General features: G+C 46.5%; 1 protein-coding gene across 1 annotated transcript in view; it reads right to left on the bottom strand.

Annotated features, from left to right (window-relative positions):
• LOC119970922 (mucin-6-like) overlaps positions 1 to 20776 on the bottom strand; it is a 415844-nt gene that overhangs the window by 52792 nt on the left and 342276 nt on the right. Inside the window, exons 28-30 of the mRNA XM_038806032.1 lie at positions 14778 to 14825; positions 8223 to 8252; positions 5901 to 5930 (exon numbers count right to left, since the gene is read on the bottom strand). Of these exons, the coding sequence (XP_038661960.1) occupies positions 5901 to 5930; positions 8223 to 8252; positions 14778 to 14825 (108 nt within the window). The remainder of the gene's footprint in view (positions 1 to 5900; positions 5931 to 8222; positions 8253 to 14777; positions 14826 to 20776) is intronic.

The raw sequence follows: 20776 nt of genomic DNA on the forward strand, positions 1-20776 counted from the left end.
ACCTCAGATTTTCAAGGTATAGGAATTCTATTAAGTCCCTCAGCCACACTCAGGCACAGAGCGGAGAAGCTGACCTCTTCTCCAACAGGTCATGCCTGCGAGCAATCAGCAAGGCGAAGGCTAAAACATCTGCCCCCGCCCCCATCCGCAGCTCCGGCAGGTCCCACACCCCAAATATGGCCCCAAGGGGATTGGGCTCAAAATCCATTTACAAGCTGGCAGCACGGTAGCATAGTGGTTATCACTGTTGCTTCGTAGCTCCAGTATTCCAGTTTTGACTCCCGGCTTGGGTCACTATCTGTGCAGGGTCTGCACCCTTTCCCCGCGTCTGCGTGGGTTTCCTCCGGGTGCTCCGGTTTCCTCCCATAAGTCCTGAAAAGGCGTGCTTTTAGGCGAATTGGACATTCTGAATTCTCCCTCTGTGTACCGAACAGCGCCGGAGTGTGGCGACTAGGGGCTTTTCACAGTAACTTCATTTCAGTGTTAATGTAAGCCTACGTGTGACAATAAAGATTATTTTTTTTAAAAGATTGGTGCTGAAGAAAGAGCCCCAAAACCTCCACGACTCAGGCATGGCCAGAACATATGGACATGATTAGCATGGCCCCTCCCACAACACTCACACTCATCCTCCACTCCCGCAAACAACCGACTCATCCTCAGCTCTGTGAGGTGTGCCCTACGCATCATATTTAACTGTATTAACCCTAGTCTCGCAAGTTGTGGTGTTCACCCTTCACACCATGTGGTGAAGGTACTTCACCTAATGCATGAGCTGTCTGTACTGCCTGTATAATAATGTGACCCATGAACTGGAAGTGATGATACCGGTTACTTCCAGGTACTATACTGGAACCCTGGTGGGCTCTGCCTCTGGCTCCACCCTCACTGGGGCCATATATAGTCTGGCCACCTGTGGGTGGCATTCATTTGTACAGCCGACTCTGGCAGGCGAGTTCATGGATATTAAATTGTGATACCGTTAATTCACTGTGAGACCTTGAGAACGAGTGAACATTAGGCTTTGATAGAATATTCCCACAGAACCCCGAGGTACCCTACTATTCAATACCCACCATGATAGCACTCTCTCTAACAAGGAGGAGGGTGGCATCACCAGGAATGTCGGAAAGACCTTCCTTGCAAAACCCAGCATCTGAACTGACTATGGGATCCCAAACTTCTTCGCCAACTCCTCCAAACTCTCCAGAAACCAATCCCTCATTCTGACCACTCTCTGTCCTCCCAGTACTTGAACCTAGCGTCTAATCTAGCCAGTTCAAAAGGTGGTTTGCACAGATCGGCGTCATCTTCGACACCACGCCTAGTTAAAATGCTGCCGAAATTGACTCTATATCCTCAGTGTTGCTCCCACCACCGGATTGCCCGAGTATTTCCCTGAGGAAAACGGAAGTGATGCCATTGCCAGCGACCGTAACCCTGACACCTTACATGAACCCAACTCTATCTTTACCCAACTAGCCTCCTGATCCCCTCACCAACCCAACACCTTCTCAGCATTCGCTGCCCAGTAGTAATAAATCAAAATCACAGAATGCCAAATCCTGCAAACAATCTTCCTACTGGAGCACTGTTTTCCTAATTCTGGCTACTGTGCCCGCCCAAATAAACAACGTGAACAACCAGTCCACTCCCAAAAAGAAAGCTTTTGGCAAAATAAACGGCAAGCATTGGAATAAAAATAGAAATTGTTGTAAAATAGTCATTTTTACCGCATGAACCCAGCCTGCCAATGATAGAGGGTGGCTGTCCCACCTCTGTAGATTTGCCTTAATTCTACCCACCTGACTTGTGAAGTTCAATTGACGGAGCCTAGCCTATTCCTGCACTACCTGCACCCCAGATACTAGATTGGGTATATGCTAAGCAACATAGCAACCCCCCAAATTTGCACCCTTGCCCGGCGGAGAGAGGGGAAAACACTCCTCTTCTCCAAGTTCAGTTTGTATCCTCAGACAACCCCAAATCGAGTCAGAAGCCCCTTTATATCTCCCAGCATGGGGACCGGGTCCAAGATAAACAAAAGGTCACCGGCATTTTGGGAAACCCTGTGCTCCATTTCCCCCTCACTATCCCTCTCCACATATCTGGCTGTCAATACGATGGCCAGAGGCTCTGTCATCAAAGCAAACAGGAGAGGGGACATAGGACACCCCTGCCTCATTCCCCTATACAACTTAAAGTATCTTGAATTCAAATCATCCATATGGACACTTGTCTTGGGCTCCCTATAAAGCAATTTAACCCACCACACCAACTTGGGCCCTATCCCAAACCGTTCCCAACACCGCAAACAAGTAATTCCACTCCACCCTATCAAAAGTATTCTCCGCAACAACATCACAAAAACCTCCTCCTCCCCCCTTCCTGATGGGGAGAGCACCATGTTCAACAAATGCCACATATCCGAGGACAATTGCCAATCTTTACAAACCCTATCTGGTCTTCAGCAACCACCTGGGGAAGACGCTCCTCCAACCTGAGTGTGGTAGTCACCACTGATGTATATATTGTATATATAGGATGTTGATATAGGTGCTTTAAGGTAATGCCCCTGTACTACAGGTACGGGAGTAGATCCCTGCCTGCTGGCTCTGCCCAGTAGGCGGAGTATAAATATGTGTGCTCTCCGTACAGCAGCCATTTCGCCAGCTGCTGTACGAGGCCACACATCTCATTGTAATAAAGCCTCGATTACATTATACTCTCATTTTTGCGTAATTGATAGTGCATCAATTTATTACACTGAGCATTTCAGAGATGGACCTCCGCATCAAGCCGGATCGCCTGCAGCTGCATCCTCAAGCAGACAACGCCAAAAAGGACTTTGAACATTGGCTAGCCTGTTTTGAGGCTAGCCTGTTTTAAAGCATACATCGGGTCTGTGTCAGACATAATTCCAGAAGCACAGAAGCACCAGATCCGGCCACTCATCGCCTGCAACCACAGACGACCAGCTGCGTCTCACGTCGGTCACAATTGACCAGTCTCGACCACACAACCTCGCAACTGCTTCAACTAAAGTGAAGGTCAACGGACATGAGATCTCCTGCCTGCTGGACTCCAGGAGTACTGAGAGCTTCATTCACCCCGATACGGTAAGGAGCTGCTCCCTCGCGGTACACCCCGCTAACCAGAGAATCTCTCTGGCCTCCAGATCCCACTCCATGGCGATCCGGGGATACTGCATCACCACTCTCACTGTCCAGGGCATGGAGGTCAGCGGCTTCCGCCTCTACGTCCCCCCCAACCTCTGCGCTGCCTTGCTACTCGACCTGGACTTCTAGTGCAACCCGCAGAGCCTAACCCTGAAATTCGGCGGGCCCCTACCACCCCTTACTATGTGCGGCCTCATGACCCTTAAGGTCGACCCACCTTCCCTTTTTGCAAACCTAACCTCGGATTGCAAACCCATCGCCCCCAGGAACAAACGGTACAGCGCCCAGGACAGGACCTTCATCAAGTCTGAAGTCCAGCGGCTGCTTCGGGAAGGCATCATCGAAGCCAGCACCAGCCCCAAGTGGTAGCGGTCAAAACTGGGGAGAAAAAAAGGATGGTCATTGACTGCAGTCAGACCATCAATCGGTACACGCAGCTCGATGCGTACGCCGTCCCACGCATATCTGATATGGTCAATCAGATTGCACAGTAGTGGAATCTGTCCATCTCGACAGTGGACCTGAAATCTGCCTACCATCAGCTCCCCATCTGCAAGGCGGACAGCCCATACACTGCGTTCAACGCAGAGGCCACCTTTACCACTTTCTTAGGGTTCCCTTCGGCGTCACCAACGGGGTCTCGATTTTCCAACGGGAGATGGACCGAATGGTTGATCGGTACGGACTGTGGGCCACTTTCCCGTACCTAGACAATGTCACTATCTGCGGCCACGGTCAGCAGGACCATGACGCCAAGGTTGAGTAGATTAGTATTATTTTCATTACAAAGATGGAGGTTGAGGGGTGAGCTCATTTAGATCTACAAAATCATGAGAGGTATAGACAGGGTGGATAGCCAAGAAGCTTTTTCCCAGAGTGGGGGACTCAATTACTAGGGTTCACTAGTTCAATGTGAGAGGGGAAAAGGTTCAGGGAGATATACGTGGAAAGTTCTTTACGCAGAGGGTGGTGGGTGCCTGGAACGCATTGCCGGCGAAGGTGGTAGAGGTGGGCATGATAGTGTCATTTAAGATGTATCTAGACAGATACATGAATGGGCAGGAAGCAGAGGGATACAGATCCTTAGAAAATAGGCGACAGTTTTAGATAGAGGATCTGGATCGGCGCAGGCCTGGAGGGCCGAAGGGCCTTTTCCTGTGCTGTAATTTTTATTTTCTTTCTTCTTTGATCCACCTTTGTGTGGATCAGTACGAAACAGCGCCAGTGAGGTCTCTCAGGTGCAGGGGTACAATCCCGGGCCTTGGGAGACTCTGGCATAGACATATTTAAGTGAGGGTAACTGCTCACTTAAATACGCAAATCTAGACCCAGCCAGTGAGGGCAAGATCCAGATTGCGACATCTCGCGAGGTCTCATTAAGAGCTCACGAGGTGTCCGAAGCATCGCAAATGTAATAAGAGGCTTCTCGTGAGATTGAATGACCTTGCCACGTCCCGATTTGATCGGGCCCTTGATACTTTCATTAGAGTCCAAGGTAGGTTTTGTAAACTATATTATCCTTACAAATCTGAATATATTGGTAAAAATATAGTTGAGAGTGAAAGAGTAGTGCAATATGGTTAATCTTTTCTTGATTAATAAATGCTTTATTCTTTAATTAAAAGTTCATCAGTGGACTCTGTAACTGCTCAGAAGCTGCTCTCCATTTGTTGAAACAAAATTAAATATTAGTATCTATCACGCCTGGCTCCACTCAAGGATCAGACTTGTCCAATAGCAAAACCAACTGGGATCATAATAATGACCTCAAGTAACTAGATGCCTGAGCCATGTTACATTCAGTCATGGCTTCCAAGGCTAGTGGAGTCTGGGGTCAACAATGACATTACAGTTGATGGGTGGGGCCAATATGTCTGCATTCAATCTAGCCCAATGATTCTGATTCATTGTGATTCAATTTTTAGAAAGACCACAGCTGTCATGCTGTAGTTAGGGAGGGGCAACTCCTTCACTGGATTGGCCAGAGATTGCTCATGTGGGTATTCAGCTAAGCCCTGAACATCTAACCTGAGTCTCTAACACTGAGCTCTGATAAATTTGTGTATGGTCCCAGACAGCAGAAAACAACCCATCAGAAGTTGAAAGATCCTGGGCAATTTAATCACGCGTGTGTGCGTCAGAACCTCAGCAGGGAGCTGAAATTCTGATTTTGATGATATGGATACTGGAAAGTTTGGGCCAATGATTCTCTCACATTTTGCGATTAATTGATTATTAATTTCCTACTTGATGAAGGTACAATTTTTAGAAATCCTAAATGATACTTTGACTTTCCATGGAAAATGCGAGTTAACAAGTATTACAATGTTCTGTCAATCTTCTAATATGTCAGTGTTTTGAGGTGAATGGAAAATAGTTAATTTTATATTAGTAATTTGATGCCTGTCGTTGAAGTCAAGTTTTCTGTTGGTCCCACTGTTGATACTGCTGCAAAATAAAGATTTGAAGGTTTATGTGAGCAGGATATTAAGAACTGGCTGATCACCAAGTGGGAAATACTAGATGTGAAGTGAAGAAACAATGGAAATAGAAGCATATGCAATAAATTTCATACTGTTTCTGTTAATATTAGAAATGGTACAGGGAAAGGCACAGCTGACAGTTTCAAACAAATATATCAATAAACTACGTGCTTCATTCATTGTCCAAGCGCAAGTTTTTACTGAAAATTCTGTCACATCTGCACAGCTCATTCAATACCTGTTGTTGAAGTTGTAGTCATTGTTAATTCTGGAAAAGATACAGAAAGTGTATTCATGGAGTGTACAAAATCATCCCATCAATTTCAAAAGTAGTGTCCCAGATTCTGAACAACGCTGACTGCATTTCTAATCTAAGGAAGAGCTTTGTGTTAATGCATAGAAATGTCATAGAGTAACTTACAACATTTTGAGTTTCATGTTGCCATCTATCCCGATAACCTTAGATTCTCTTACCTAACTCTATGGAATACGTGGCCCAAATGCTCGGCAAAATGGTGGGAAGGGAAGGCTTCCCCAAGCCGCACGAAGTAGACAGAGGCCACAGGTCACTCTGGCTAAAGGGTCACGAGTCAAGGTGAGAGGGGAAAAGGTTCAGGGAGATATACGTCGAAAGCTCTTGACGCAGGAGGTGGTGGGTGCCTGGAACACATTGCCGGCGAAAGTGGTAGAGGCGGGCACGATATCTAGACAGATACATGAATGGACAGGAAGCAGAGGGATATAGATCCTTAGAAAATTGGCGACAGTTTTAGATAGAGGATCTGGATCGGCACAGGCTTGGAGGGCCGAAGGTCTGTTCCTGTGCTGTAATTTTTCTTTTCTTTCTTCTTTGATCAACCTTTGCGTAGATCAGTACGAAACAGTGCCAGTGAGGTCTCTCACGTGCAGGCGTACAATCCCGGGCCTTGGGAGACTCTGGCATAGACATATTTAAGTGAGGGTAACTGCTCACTTAAATACGCAAATCTAGACCCAGCCAGTGAGGGCAAGATCCAGATTGCGACATCTCGCGAGGTATCGTTAAGAGATCGCGAGGTATCTGAAGCATCGCAAATCTAATGAGAGCCCTCTCGTGAGATTTAATGGTCTTGCCACGTCCCGAGTTGGACGCAACGGGATCTTTTGATCGGGCCCTTGAAACTTTCATTAGAGTCCAAGGTAGGTTTTGTAAACTATATTATCCTTACAAATCTGTATATATTGGTAAAAGTATAGTTGAGAGTGAAAGAGTAGTGCAATATGGTTAATCTTTTCTTGATTAATAAATGCTTTATTCTTTAATTAAAAATTTATCAGTGGACTCTGTAACTGCTCAGTAGCTGCTCTCCATTTGTCGAAACAAAATTAAATATTAGTATCCATTCATGCCTGGCTCCACTCTAGGATCTGACTTCCAATAGCAAAACCAACTAGGATCATAATAATGACCTCAAGTAACTAGATGCCTGAGCCATGTTACATTCATTCATGGCTTCCAAGGCTAGTGGAGACTGGGGTCAACAATGACTTTACAGTCGATGGGTGGGGCCAATATGTCTGCATTCAATCTAGCCCAATGATTCTGATTCATTGTGATTCAATTTTTAGAAAGACCACAGCTGCCATGCTCTAGTTGGGGAGCGGCAACTCCTTCACTGGATTGGCCAGTGATTGCTCATGTGGGTATTCAGCTAAGCCCTGAACATCTAACCTGAGTTTCTAACACTGAGCTCTGATAAATTTGTGTATGGTCCCAGACAGCAGAAAACAACCCATCAGAAGTTGAAAGATCCTGGGCAATTTAATCACGCGTGTGTGCGTCAGAACCTCAGCAGGGAGCTGAAATTCTGGGCGCGATTCTCCGACCCCCACGCTGGGTGGGAGAATGGCGGAGTGCTGGGCGAATCACGCCACACCGCCTTTGCACCCCACGCGATTCTCCCACCCACCCCCAAAATGGCATGTCGCGTTTTGCGACAGGCCGCTCGGAGAATCGCCGCTCGCCTTCTCCGGCCCGAATGGGCCGAGCGGCCTGCCGAACCCGACCGGTACACGCCGGCGCCAACCACCACACCTAGTCGCTGCCGGCGTGAACATCATGCGACCGCTGCATGTGGGGCCTGTGGGGGGGCGGCGGGAGGATCGGGCACCACAGGTGTGCTCAGGAGGTGTCTGGTCCGCGATCGGTGCCCACGTTTTGAGGTGAATGGAAAATAGTTAATTTTATATTAGTAATTTGATGCCTGTCGTTGAAGTCAAGTTGTTGTTGGTCCCACTGTTGATACTGCTGCAAAATAAAGATTTGAAGGTTTATGTGAGCAGGATATTAAGAACTGGCTGATCACCAAGTGGGAAATATTAGATGTGAAGTGAAGAAACAATGGAAATAGAAGCATATGCAATAAATTTCATACTGTTTCTGTTAATATTAGAAATGGTACAGTGAAAGGCACAACTGACAGTTTCAAACAAATATATCAATAAACTACGTGCTTCATTCATTGTCCAAGCGCAAGTTTTTACTGAAAATTCTGTCACATCTGCACAGCTCATTCAATACCTGTTGTTGAAGTTGTAGTCATTGTTGATTCTGGAAAAGATACAGAAAGTGTATTCATGGAGTGTACAAAATCATACCATCAATTTCAAAAGTAGTGTCCCAGATTCTGAACAACGCTGACTGCATTTCTAATCTAAGGAAGAGCTTTGTGTTAATGCATAGAAATGTCAGAGTAACTTACAACATTTTGAGTTTCATGTTGCCATCTATCCCGATAACCTTAGATTCTCTTACCTAACTCTATGAATACGTGGCCCAAATGCTCGGCAAAATGATGGGAGGGGAAGGCTTTCCCAAGCCGTCTGAAATAGACAGAGGCCACAGGTCACTCTGGCCAAAGCCCAAGGCTGAGGAACAGCCGCAAGGTATCATTGCAAAACTGCCCCGGTACCAGAACCAGGAAAGGATCCTAAATTGGGTGAGACACACATATTCTTGCAACTGGGATGGTCATTTGATCTGGGTGCATCAGGATATTGGAGCAGACCTGGCCATGTGCCGGGCAGAAGTAACAAAGTCAAGGCGGCCCTTTATATAAAATAAATGTGGTTCGGAATGTTGTACCCAGCCAAGCCCTGACATTCCAGGGCAGGGAAAATTATTTTACAAGGACCAGTGGACGCAGAGAGTTCATCCACATCTGGGAAGACAACAACGCAACCAGCATGGAGTTTCCCTTCTTCCAGGTACACAGAGTCTACACCAGGATCGACTTCTTTATAGTGCGGTATTGGTGCTTCGAGGAATACTCCGCAATCGTAATCTCCGAACATGCTCCACACTACACGGATGTAAGGTTGGAGATGGACTGGGCCCAATGCCCCCCCAAGGAGGCTAGATACGGCCCTCCCTGCCAATAAGGCATTCTACGCATGATATCGCAAGCCATAGATAGGTACATAACCAACAAACAGAATGGGGAGGTTCTGGAAGTCGCTGAAGGCAGTGATAAGGGAGGAAATTATTGCGTATGATAGTAAAGAATAGGCAACGAGGCAGCAAATGGTCGACTCCATAATGGAGGTGGACCGGCAGTACTCTGTGGCCCCAACTGTAGAGCTACTGGTGGCGAGGAAGAAGCTACAAATGGACTTTGACCTGCTTTCCATGAGGAAAGCAGTGCACTAGGTCCACCAGACACGGGGGATCTTTTACGAACATGGGCAGCCACGGGGGAAATAGTTAAGGTGAGGGACAGCAACGGCAAGCTGGTCGCTGTGCCGAAAAAGGTCAATGAATCCTTTGAGACCTTCTACCAGTCATGGAGGAAGATAAGAGATGGGGCCTGGAAGCACCATTAGAACTGGGAGAAGTTATGGAGTGCACCAACTCCATGCTGGCAGGAAAGGAGCCAGGGCCAGATGGATTCCTAGCGGACTTCTACAAAAAATTTCCGACAGCGGGCCTCACATTTGTGGGAAAAGTTCGCAGACTCGCTGGTAAGGGGCTCCCTGCCACTGACGCTGGCACAAGCCTCAATGTCGCTGATACCCAAAAAGAACAAAACCTGAGTGCAGGTCCAACAGGTCCATCTCGCTAGTAAATGTAGATGCAAAAATCCTGGCAAAAAACCCTGGCTAAGTGGCTGGAGAGCTGCATGCTCACAGAAGACCAGACGGGCTTTGTCAAGGGCAGGCTCTAACATTGTACATCAGGCGCCTGCTGAATGTGATAATGACCCCATCCTAGGAGAGGACACGAGTAGTGATCATGTCCCTGCACACAGAAAAGGCAAACAGAGTCAAATGGTAGAACCTCACAGAGGTACTGGAGCAGTTTGGGTTTGGGCCAGGGTTCACTTCCTGGGGGAAAGTACTGTACAACGCTCCCATGGCGAAGGTATGGATTAACACCACCGACTCAAAATACTTCCAGCTGCACAGAGGCATGATACAGGGATGCCTGCTGTCCCGGCTGCTGGTCGCTCTGGCAGTCAAATCACCAGCGATCACCCTCAGAACGACAAAGGGCTGGAGAGGTATCCAAAGGGGGACAGAGAGCATAGAGTTTCACTGAGACCACAGCAGAAAGAGTGAGGGATTAGGTGAAAGACCGGGAGTGGAATGGGAGACGATGAAGGAGAATTCCTGCATTGGGACATCCCTCCAATCCTAGTCCCATCCTGTATTCCTGTCCCCACTGACCAAGTGCTCAAGAAGCCCAGTGGTGGTAGCCACACTCCAAATATGGAATCAAATGAGACAGCACTTCAGCGAACTTAAATGTCCACTATGGCTCCCATCTGCAGCAACCACAGGTTTACACCCGCAACAATGGATGCCACCTTCAAAATGCGGAGTCAGGACAAGGGGACACTGAAGTTTAGAGACAAGTTAACAGAAGACAGAATAGCGGCTCTGGAGGAACTCATGGAGAGGTTCCAACTACCAAAAAGAGACAAACTAGCACATCTACAGGTCAAAATCGTCCTCCACAGGGAAACAACTACATGCCCCCAGATACCAGGGCATTCGCTAGCTGAGGAAATGTTGGACGTGGGCGACCCAGCGAGGAAGAACTGTGGGGAATTGTATGGGTGACTGTTGGGGATGATACGTTTCCCCCTGGACGAGACAAGAGAAAAATGGGAGAAAGAACTAGGCATACAAGTAGAGAGGGGGCAAGACTCTGGATCAAAGAGCTACACAGGGTGAACTCCACCTCCACATGCGCAACGTTGAGCCTGTTGCAACTAAAGGTGGTTCACAGAGCACACCTAAATAGAACCCGAATGAGCAGGTTCTTCCCGGAGGTGGAAGACAAATGCGAGCAGTGCCAGGAAGGCCTGGCCAATCACAACCACATGTTCTTGTTGGGTTCTGCACGACCTTCTTTGAGACAATGTCCAAGGTTGTGAGGGTGGAGCAATGCCCAAAGGTGGCAGTCTTGAGGGTCTCAGAGCAGTCAGAATTCTTCATGGGGAAGGGGGCCAATGCCCTCTCCTTTTCCTTCCTAATCGCCCGCCGAAGAATCCTGCACGGCTGGCAATAGGCAGCACCACCCAAAGCTGCAGACTGGCTGTCTGACCTGGTGGAATTCCTCCAACTGAAGATAAAATTTGCCATCCGAGGGTCAGAAGACGTGGAAGCTGTTCACCAACTTGTTCCGAACAAAGAACAAAAAAAATTACAGCACAGGAACAGGCCCTTTGGCCCTCCAAGCCTGTGCCGACCATGCTGCCCGTCGAAACTAAAATCTTCTACACTTCCGGGGTCCGTATCCCTCTATTCCCATCCTATTCATGTATTTGTCAAGATGCCCCTTAAACGTCACTATCGTCCCTGCTTCCACCACCTCCTCCGGTAGCGAGTTCCAGGCACCCACTACCCTCTGTGTAAAAGGTTCCAAGTCCTGTTCATAGCCAGCAACCAGTAGAGTAAGGGGGGAAGGGAGGGAGATATGGACAAGCCAGAGAACATAAAGGAAAAGGAAAGGTCAGGATGAGAAAGGGAAGGTCGGTGGGGGGCAAAGGTTCACAAAAACGAATGTGAGGAACCAGAGACAAAGCTGCAGGGGACGACCTGAGGACACACGACAAACCAGAGTGAACAACAAGAACACACCAGTTAATACACATTCGGGCCACACTGGGGAGCTCAGTAGAGGTAGATCAGCCAAAGGGGGACCACGGCCATAGAAGGAAGAGAGACAAGTGTATGCAAATATAGATAATGATCTTTGTTTGTTTCAGTTTTCTTTTTCTCTCTTTGTTTTTTCTCTTTTGTAATTTTCATCTTTCCTTGGTTGTTTTTGCTCTGTGTTATGCGTGGTTATGCAACGTGTAATATAACATACAAACTGAAAGGTGAAATATAAACTGCAAAAACAAATAAAAACATTTTCTTAAAAAGTAACAGAAATACAGAGCCAGACAAGCAAGATGACATAGGTAAGTGTATTTGGTATCAGGCCATTCATTGTCCAAAACTTAAACAGAATTTACACAATTTTCAGGGTGGAAGGGAAAGTATGATTCTGCAATCACATATTGGAAATTAATGAGTAGAAAGGAAACAAAACAACTTAATAAGAAAGTGAAGCAAAACAATCAAACAGGGAGGAGATGAAATGAGTGTATAGAGAAGTGCAACCCCGTAAAGCAGTTAAATTCTTCAGGAGGATCTCTTGTGAATCATCGACAGTGGTCCACAGTAATATTTTAGACGTAAATTTTAATGCTGGAAAATTTTAGTGCCTACACTGCTTGCAAAGAAGTGCAGCCTAGAGAGCTGTTTTATTTTGGGACTTGAAGCTACAACTAATTAAAAAGCATTCAGTGAGTCCTAGAAAGCTATATCATGAAGATGGGTGGAGTTAAGAAAGTTGCAGGGTTTTAATTTATCTATGTATTTTCTGGGGGGGGGGGGGGGGGGGGGGGAGGTCATATGGGAAAAGGTGCTGCTGTTGGCAAGTCCCAGGCCGTGAACATGTTAGTTGGGGCTCAGAAGAAGTCCCATGAGCTGTTTGATAGCTCTTTGTAGTTTGGGCTCAGATGAAGTCCTGGGAAACTGAGAAGGTGGCAGAAGATTACTGACTCAGTGCTGGAAAGAGTCAGAGCTCAGAAGCCCCTGGAGCTACTTATAGTGTGGTGTTGCTGGAGAGATTGGAGCTTGCTGAAATCCAGAGACAGTGCCAGCACAATGAAGCTATCTTGCTGTTAAAGAACTGAAATTCCACCAAAGGCTGAAGAGCAAGCTCAGGAAATTCAGGAGTCTCAGGAAATGAGTTTGAAACCCTAGGAGATGTGTAGTAGTTGAGGCAGCCTGTCTTGGAGCTGCTTTGAAGAAATTCAGAGGTTTGATTGAAAGTGAAATAGTCGAGTCTCTCATGAAGTTGACAGAATTTCAAAGAAATTGGTTGACTGACAGTGTTATGGCGTCTCGGTGGGTTGGTGAGAAATCTATGGGATTTGTCTTGGTCGCATTTGCCATATATTGTACTTGTGGTGTGATTCACCACTGCCTGCCTAATAATTCACGTGTCCCTGATATTAACTCTGAATGTGAGAGCATAAGATAGATGTTGTTAATTGTTACATATTTTGCACCTTGCATAGCAACGTTTATTTTTGTTAGTTCAAATCTTAGGAAATCTTGTGATTTGGTCTTTGCATATCCTGCGACAAAGTGTAAGATTCAATTTTAAATAAAATGTTGTTGGTCACGAACTGGATCTTGCCAAAAACTTGGTAATCTAGTCTAGAATTGAACAATTCTAACAACAATGACTGCATGTTTCAACTCTGGAGGAGTTTGTGATAATGCACATCTAAATGTAATCTACCTCTCTCTTTCTTTCACCTGAACAGTTTGGAAATTTCTGTTTGCAAATGTTTGAAGAATTTTGGTTGTTTACCTCAGTTTTACATTTTTAACATTGTCATTCTGTGCTGAAAGTTAGATGAATTGTTTTCCTGATATATTTTTGTCACTTTGAAATAGCGGGACCAAATCTGTTTGTTTTCCAGTCAAGTCACAGAATATTTGGTTCAAACTGAGTGTTCTGGGTGATCACATGTTTAGGTGTTTCGATGGGGAGTCTTTCCCACAGAAATCTGTTGGGCCTGAGAAATAGTTGGAAGAAATTGAGATCCTAGACAACATGTTGAAAAGATGATCACCCCACAATTGGAGAAAACGCTGAGGCAATGAATGCTAAGTAGATCTGGCAAAAAATTATTCACGGTATGTGAACAGAACATGCCACAGCTTATCATTGGCAATGTTTGAGACCGAGACCTTTGAGCCTTTAAGCAACAATTTGAACAATCATTTGAAACAGAGGAATTTGCGGGGATATGAATTGGTATCCATACATTGGGGGTTGTTTTTAATTCACAGTAGGAAACCGAAACATGGAATTCAATAAGCCAATTTGTGTTGCTAATTTCTAATTTTGAGCCATTATTACATAAATGAATGATTTTTAGTATAAAATTAGAGGTTAATTCAGAAATATTCTTCCACTGAGAATGATTTTAAAAAAATTTTGAAAGTTCAAATGTGAGAATCATTATCCATCATTAGGTTGCCTTCTCTTGATAATGAAGTCAAGACAGACATTGATGTACTGACAGTATATTCGCTGATTATTATATCTGAGAAAACTGTTGGAATTAGTTGATATAATTTATATCTGTTGTTAAAGTTGGACTGGTTGTTGACCCTGCAAAGGACAGAGGTGAACATAGATTCAAACAATTCAAATACCTAAATTATTGCTGCTCTAATTAGTGAATGGTTGATTAAAACACATGCCGGCTTTTCACAATCTTCTACATAAAAATACATTGCAAGAAAATAACAGATGGAAGAATTACATTTTTCATTTGAAGATTTTAACCATGAAGACAGTGATTCAAGCACAGTTTTATGATAAATGCAATGATTAATTTTCTATCTGGTGAAGACAGAACTGTGAGAAATACTAAATGATGCCCTGACCATTGATGGAGAACACCAGTTATCAATGCTAAAACCTGTGGTCAATTTAAAGAGAATTATTTTGTAATGAATAAAATTGAAAAGCATGCAATTTATATTGGCAATTCGATACCTGTTGTTGATGTCGTCAATGTTGTTATTGATGCCACTGTTGATGATGCTGCAAAATAAAAATTTGAGGGTCAAATTGAAGAAAATTTCTTTGTGGTTCCCATCAGTTCAAAATAATCTCAATATTTTACACATATACCAGGCTGGATTCTCCGTTCCTGAGGCTAAGTGCCGATGCCAAAAGAGGATCCGTGGTGTTTCGCAACAGGAACATTGGCGCAAACTCCTCACCGATTCCGGTACTGGTGAAGGTCTAGCACCGGCGCACATGAAACATCCACAAATCGTGTGGAAATTGGCCGGAGAATTGCTGAGTCCCGAGCCGCGCATGTGCAGGGCTGACAAATTGCAGCTGCGTACGTCTGCACCCCGACCGGCTGCACCGCAAAAAATGGCGCCGGCAGTGCTGGACCACGTACCCATCCATCCCAACTGCACAGCCAACTCCCTGGCCATCCCCCATCAGCTCTAGCAGAAACCTCCAGCCAGCAGCACGGGTCTTAGCTGAATGTGGCAGCACTGGACATTGTCCGCACGCCGGCACGCCAAGCTCACGACAGCTGGGACTACACGTTCCTGCGCCATTGGGAACTCGGCCCATCGGAGGTGGAGCATCGGGTGGGCGCCGGATGATGCACCATCGGCGTTGCAACTGCGTGCGCCACACGTCCCGATGGCGCCGATTTGGAGGGGGATGGAGCATTGCGAACCGCCGTCAAACCGCGCCTGCCCCGATTCCGGCGTCGGAAGCCATTCTCCGCCCAATCACTGTGTCCGATTTTTGCATTGGGCTACGGAGAATTCCACCAGTGTTTGCCATTGGATGTATTTTTCAGATCGTACCTGATGCTATGGAATGATGCAACGTTGCTTTCCTACACTGATTGTAGTGCAGTAAAGAGTTATGTCGAAATCTGGGCCGACATGTATAAATGGACAATATATTTCCGAATTCTTTCAAACACTATAACAGTATAATTTACCATTTGCATCATTTTTCCAGGGACAATGTGAGATGTGCAGTGGACAAACAGGTGGAAATGAGCAGAATCAGTGTGAATAGGGGATTTTCACAGTAACTTCATTGCAGTGTTAATGCAAACTTACTTGTGACACAAATCATGATTATTATCATTAATTCCATACTGATTAATGTTGCTGCTGGAAATTAATTAGAAGTTGGAAAATAACTAAAATAAAGAAAATGACAATGCAGGTACTGCACTAGGACACTGATGGAATACATGGTTTCAGGACTTTAATTTTAATCAGGACACTAACTGAAGAGCAAAATCCAAAAAGAAAATTGAGAAAGGAAAGTGACGCTCTATATTTGTAAGGAAACTGAAATTGATGGGGGCTGCAATCCCTAAGGCAGCAGCACTGATCGGGTGCCCTTTAAAAAGATGCCTTGATCTTGTTGAAGCCGGTTGCCAGTTCTATGACACCCGCCCCACCAAAGTGGTGATGTAAACCATGCCCACTCATTTGTTTCGTCCAAGATTTCACAATAAAACTGATCTATGCAACTGAAGTGGAGATGATGTGGAGATGCCGGCATTGGACTGGGGTGAGCACAGTAAGGTGTCTTACAACACCAGGTTAAAGTCCAACAGGTTTGTTTCTAATCACTAGCTTTCAGAGTACTGCTCCTTCCTCAGGTGACTGAAGAGGTGGGTTCCATAAACATATATATAGACAAAAGCAAAGATGCAAGACGATACTTTGAATGTAAATCTTTGCAGGTAATTAAGTCTTTACAGGTCCAGACTGAGCAACTGGAGAGAGAGATAATCACAGGTTAAAGAGGTGTGAATTTTCTCAAGCCAGGACAGTTGGTAGGTGTGGAATGGAAATTAATGAGTTGCCAAGCGTGGCAAAGCGTGTACTGGTCCACACAAACGTGGACTATGCAGAATGGCACACGGAAGGGTCTCCCATGCCATTGGAGACCCCTAGGTGGTCAGCGATAGGGCAGGGTGGAACCCTGCATCTCCCTCTTGGCACCTGGGCACCTTAGCACTACAAGGCTGGCACCTTGGCATTACAAGGCTGGCACATTGGCACGGCCACCCTGGCACTGCCAAGGTGCCTGGGTGGCACTGCCAGGCTGACAGGAACACGGCTAGGGTTCCAGACTGGCAGTGTCAAGCAGCTTGGGTGTCAGGCTGGCACTGTCAAGGATCAGGGCCTGAGGGGGTCATGCCCATGAAAGGAGGGTTGAAGGGGATATGAAGGTTGGAGAGGGCGAAGGGTGGGTATGAAGCAGTCTCCAGAAGTTTGGGAGGGGGGGGTGAGGGTGAGCGTTCTGAGAGGGTGGGGGGTGGCCTAAGCGACCATATTGCATGGTGTCCTCACAATATATAAAATTTGATGGGCCAACCAGGATGCCCAGGCAGCGGGGTTCACCGTCATCGCTGAGATGCCCAGGTCCAGGAGGTGACCGATGGATGCATGTCGCAACCCCCCTTACAAGCACCGGCCCATGACAGGCCTGCCTTCACAAACCGAAAGGGGTTGCACCCGATCAACATGCAGCTGGTGCTTCATGCATGCTTGCGCTAGATACCCGGTCAGTGTGCACGGCATCTTCATCCTGGCACACTCTTCTAGGCATCCCCTGGCTAAGGTGTTGGCTCCTGGGGACAGGAGTTATCCGCTGTGGTCTTGGCTGATGACGCTTATCCGAAGGCCACAGACGTACGTAGAGACCTGCTACAATGATGCCAATGCAGGGACCAAGGGCGTGATCAAACGGTGTTTCGACATCCTGAAGATGTGGTTCGGGTGCCGAGACCGTTCTGGAGGGGCCCTCCAGTATAGCATTAGGAGAGTCTCCCACATCATGGTAGACTGCTGTGTCCTGCACAACATCACAGAGCAGAGGGGGGAGGAGGGGGATCAATGCCAGTTCTCATCCAATGAGGAGGATGTAGGGGAGTGCGAGGATGGGCAGGACATGGGACCCGGGCAGGCAGGTGAGGCCGCACAACATGTGTGCCTGGGCTAACACCGACAGGACCTCTGATTACCTACAGGTTCACCGACTAAGAGGCCGGATCAGCACCATGGGAAATCCCATCCCACCTCTCTATCCCCCAGCCAACCACCCCCTCCCATGATTACCCTCCTTGCGCAACCCCCCCCCCCACCACCCCCACCCCCACCTGCAATCTCCTCCATGATACCGACCTGCCTCACTATGGTATGCGACACTGCAGTGGTAAGCACTGGCTGAACTGCGGGCCGTGGGTCTAGCCCATCCATAACAACTGCCCATCCCTCGCAACGCCCCCTCTGTGGCCATCCCTGTCAAACCCATCCCTCACGCCCATCTGGCAGAGCACCAAGGCAGGTTGTAACATTGTACATAGCTGTTTAATGTGAAAAAATATATACAGCTTTGTGCCCTAGCCTTTGACGCTATACTGTGCCCTACACCCATGCCAACTTAACTCATTGTGCAATTATGAGAAATATACAGAACTGTAACATTTAATGTTATCTCCGAATCAACCACTAGAAGAAGCTAGGTGCAGAACTATATGAAGCTGAAATGTTAAGCCTTCTGGGAGAGTGCTGAGGAGAAGGCTACGAGACAGACAGTAGGAAAGCTAGTGTGAGTGAAAGCAGATCATAGTTATCATATTCATGTACAGATTCGTGGTAGATGAGTGTAGATAGTATGTTTATTGTCAATTGTTTATTATATAGAATTAAGAAGTCGAATTCAATTAAGTTTTGCAAATAACTCTTTAGTTTTGTTTAATACAAAAGCGAGTTGTGGTGTTTGTGAACACTCCGCCAACCATCTTAGGATCAGAATCACACAAAGAACACCACATGGTACCCGGTGTTGATTTCTAAAACATAAGTAATTAGTTCAGACAGTATATCTTTGTCTTTAAGACAATTCAGAAAAACAGTCATGCCACAACACTGATTGAAAGAAATCTGGGCAAACAATGGATCGTACGATAGAAGGTTTGAAGAAACCTGACCACTTCAGAAGGACCGGTAAACTGTGTCAAAATTGGGCATTATTCTTATCTGCCTCCGCACTAGAAAATACTTCTGATCAGAGAAAAATCACCCTTCTTCTTAATTTGGCTGGACCGCAGGCATTAGAGTTGTTCATTCATTTGAATTTGCTGAAGGTGAGGATTACAAAAAATACAACATAGTGCTGGAAAAATTCAATGCTCACTGCAAAAAGCAAGTAAATGGGATATACAGGTGCGACATGTTTTGGAAAAGACTGCAGCTAAAAGGGGAGTCGGTAGATTGTTTTATCGCGGCTTTAATATTAAGAGGGCAGTTGTGCAACTTCTTCTCTGTTGCTGATTCAATGCTTTGCGATCAAATTGTCTTTGGAATTAATGATGAACGCTTGGGAGAATAAATGCTGAGATGACCTATTTTGCCACTGGATGAAGGAATTAGTATGTGTAAAACCAGTGAACAAGCAACTTTGAATTTTGAATATGTGGACTTCAGGGCAAACTAAAAAGGCACGAAGTCTGGAAACGTGGCTCTCAGTGTTTGTGTGCTACATTCCCCTGGGGTGTGGAGTTGGGTGGATAGAAAACATACAGTGTTAGGCAGTCGGATGCATGCAGCACAGGGGGTCGGTGGTCTTCGTGGCCAGGGCACATGGCCATGGCAGCCGCTATGGGTGCTGGCAATTGGTGCAGGGTGGGAGTTTGGTCGCCCTTCGGGAGGGCGGGAGGGGTGGGGTTACGGGTGTGTGGGATAGGGATTAGTGCCAGGGGCATAGTGCTGCCGACTCACTCTAGCCGCCATGAGGAGGTTGTGCAGTTTCTTGCGGCACTGCTGGCTGGTCCTACTGATATTCCCCAGGGTGCTCAAGACCTCTCCCCCCTGCGCCCAGGCCTGGTGCACGACAGAGAGTAGCAACTGCCTCCCCACCCCGGAGTACAGGGCAGCACATCTCCACCACTGCATCTAGTAGGCTGGTTTAGCTCACTCAGCTAAATCGCTGGCTTTTAAAGCAGACCAAGCATGCCAGCAGCACGGTTCGATTCCCGTACCAGCCTCCCCGGACAGGTGTCGGAATGTGGAGACTAGGGGCTTTTCACAGTAACTTCATTGAAGCCTACTCGTGACAATAAGCGATTTTCATTTCATTTCAATTCGGCATCGGTGAACTGCGGTGCAGCTCTCCTCGCTGCCATCATGTTGTTTGGGATGAGTGTGTGTTGGTAGTGGAGTGTTTATTGCGGCTGCAGCTTGTCAGCCCCCTGAGTGCCAATCCCGACTCGGGCGAATCTGACACCATTTTTCATTGGAATCGGTCGTGTTCTACGTGGTGCCGGTGCTAACCCCTGGGAATGGTGCCAATTTTGCTGTCGTAGAACGCCAATGATTTAGTCCCGGCATCAGCACTTGGTTTCTGACGCAGAAAGTTCCGCCGTAGAGCTTTGTCATTCACCGCATAAAGAAATGCTTTTCCTCCTGCTCCCTTTGATTCTTTTCGCATTCACCTTAAATTTGCATCCCTTCCCAGACCATCTATCATATGGGAACTGTTTCCAGCTATTTACTCTATTCAGACATCCTCATAATTTCAATCACCTTAGCACAATCTCCTTCTGAACTTCTCAATGGAGAATAACCCCAGCTTCTTCACTCACTCACTCAACTCATGCACGTAAGTGATATTATACCATTTGCAAAGTCAAAGCAGAGATCACTCACTCAGCAATATCCTGACCACTCTTCAATCATCCCAACAAACCCTCCTCACCCCATGGCACCTACCGGTGTAAATGGAGGAGACACAACACCTGTCTTTTATCTTCACTTTTATTCTCCATCCAGGATTCCAAACAGTTCTTCCAGGTGAAACTGCTAGTTACTTGTACTTGTTCCAATAGAGTATATTGCATCTGTTGTTCATGGGCAGCACAGTAGCATAGTGGTTTTCACAGTTGCTTTACAGCTCCAGGGTCCCAGGTCGATTCCCCACTGGGTCACTGT

The sequence above is a fragment of the Scyliorhinus canicula genome, chromosome 9, assembly GCF_902713615.1.
Source record: "Scyliorhinus canicula chromosome 9, sScyCan1.1, whole genome shotgun sequence".
NCBI lineage: Eukaryota > Metazoa > Chordata > Chondrichthyes > Carcharhiniformes > Scyliorhinidae > Scyliorhinus > Scyliorhinus canicula.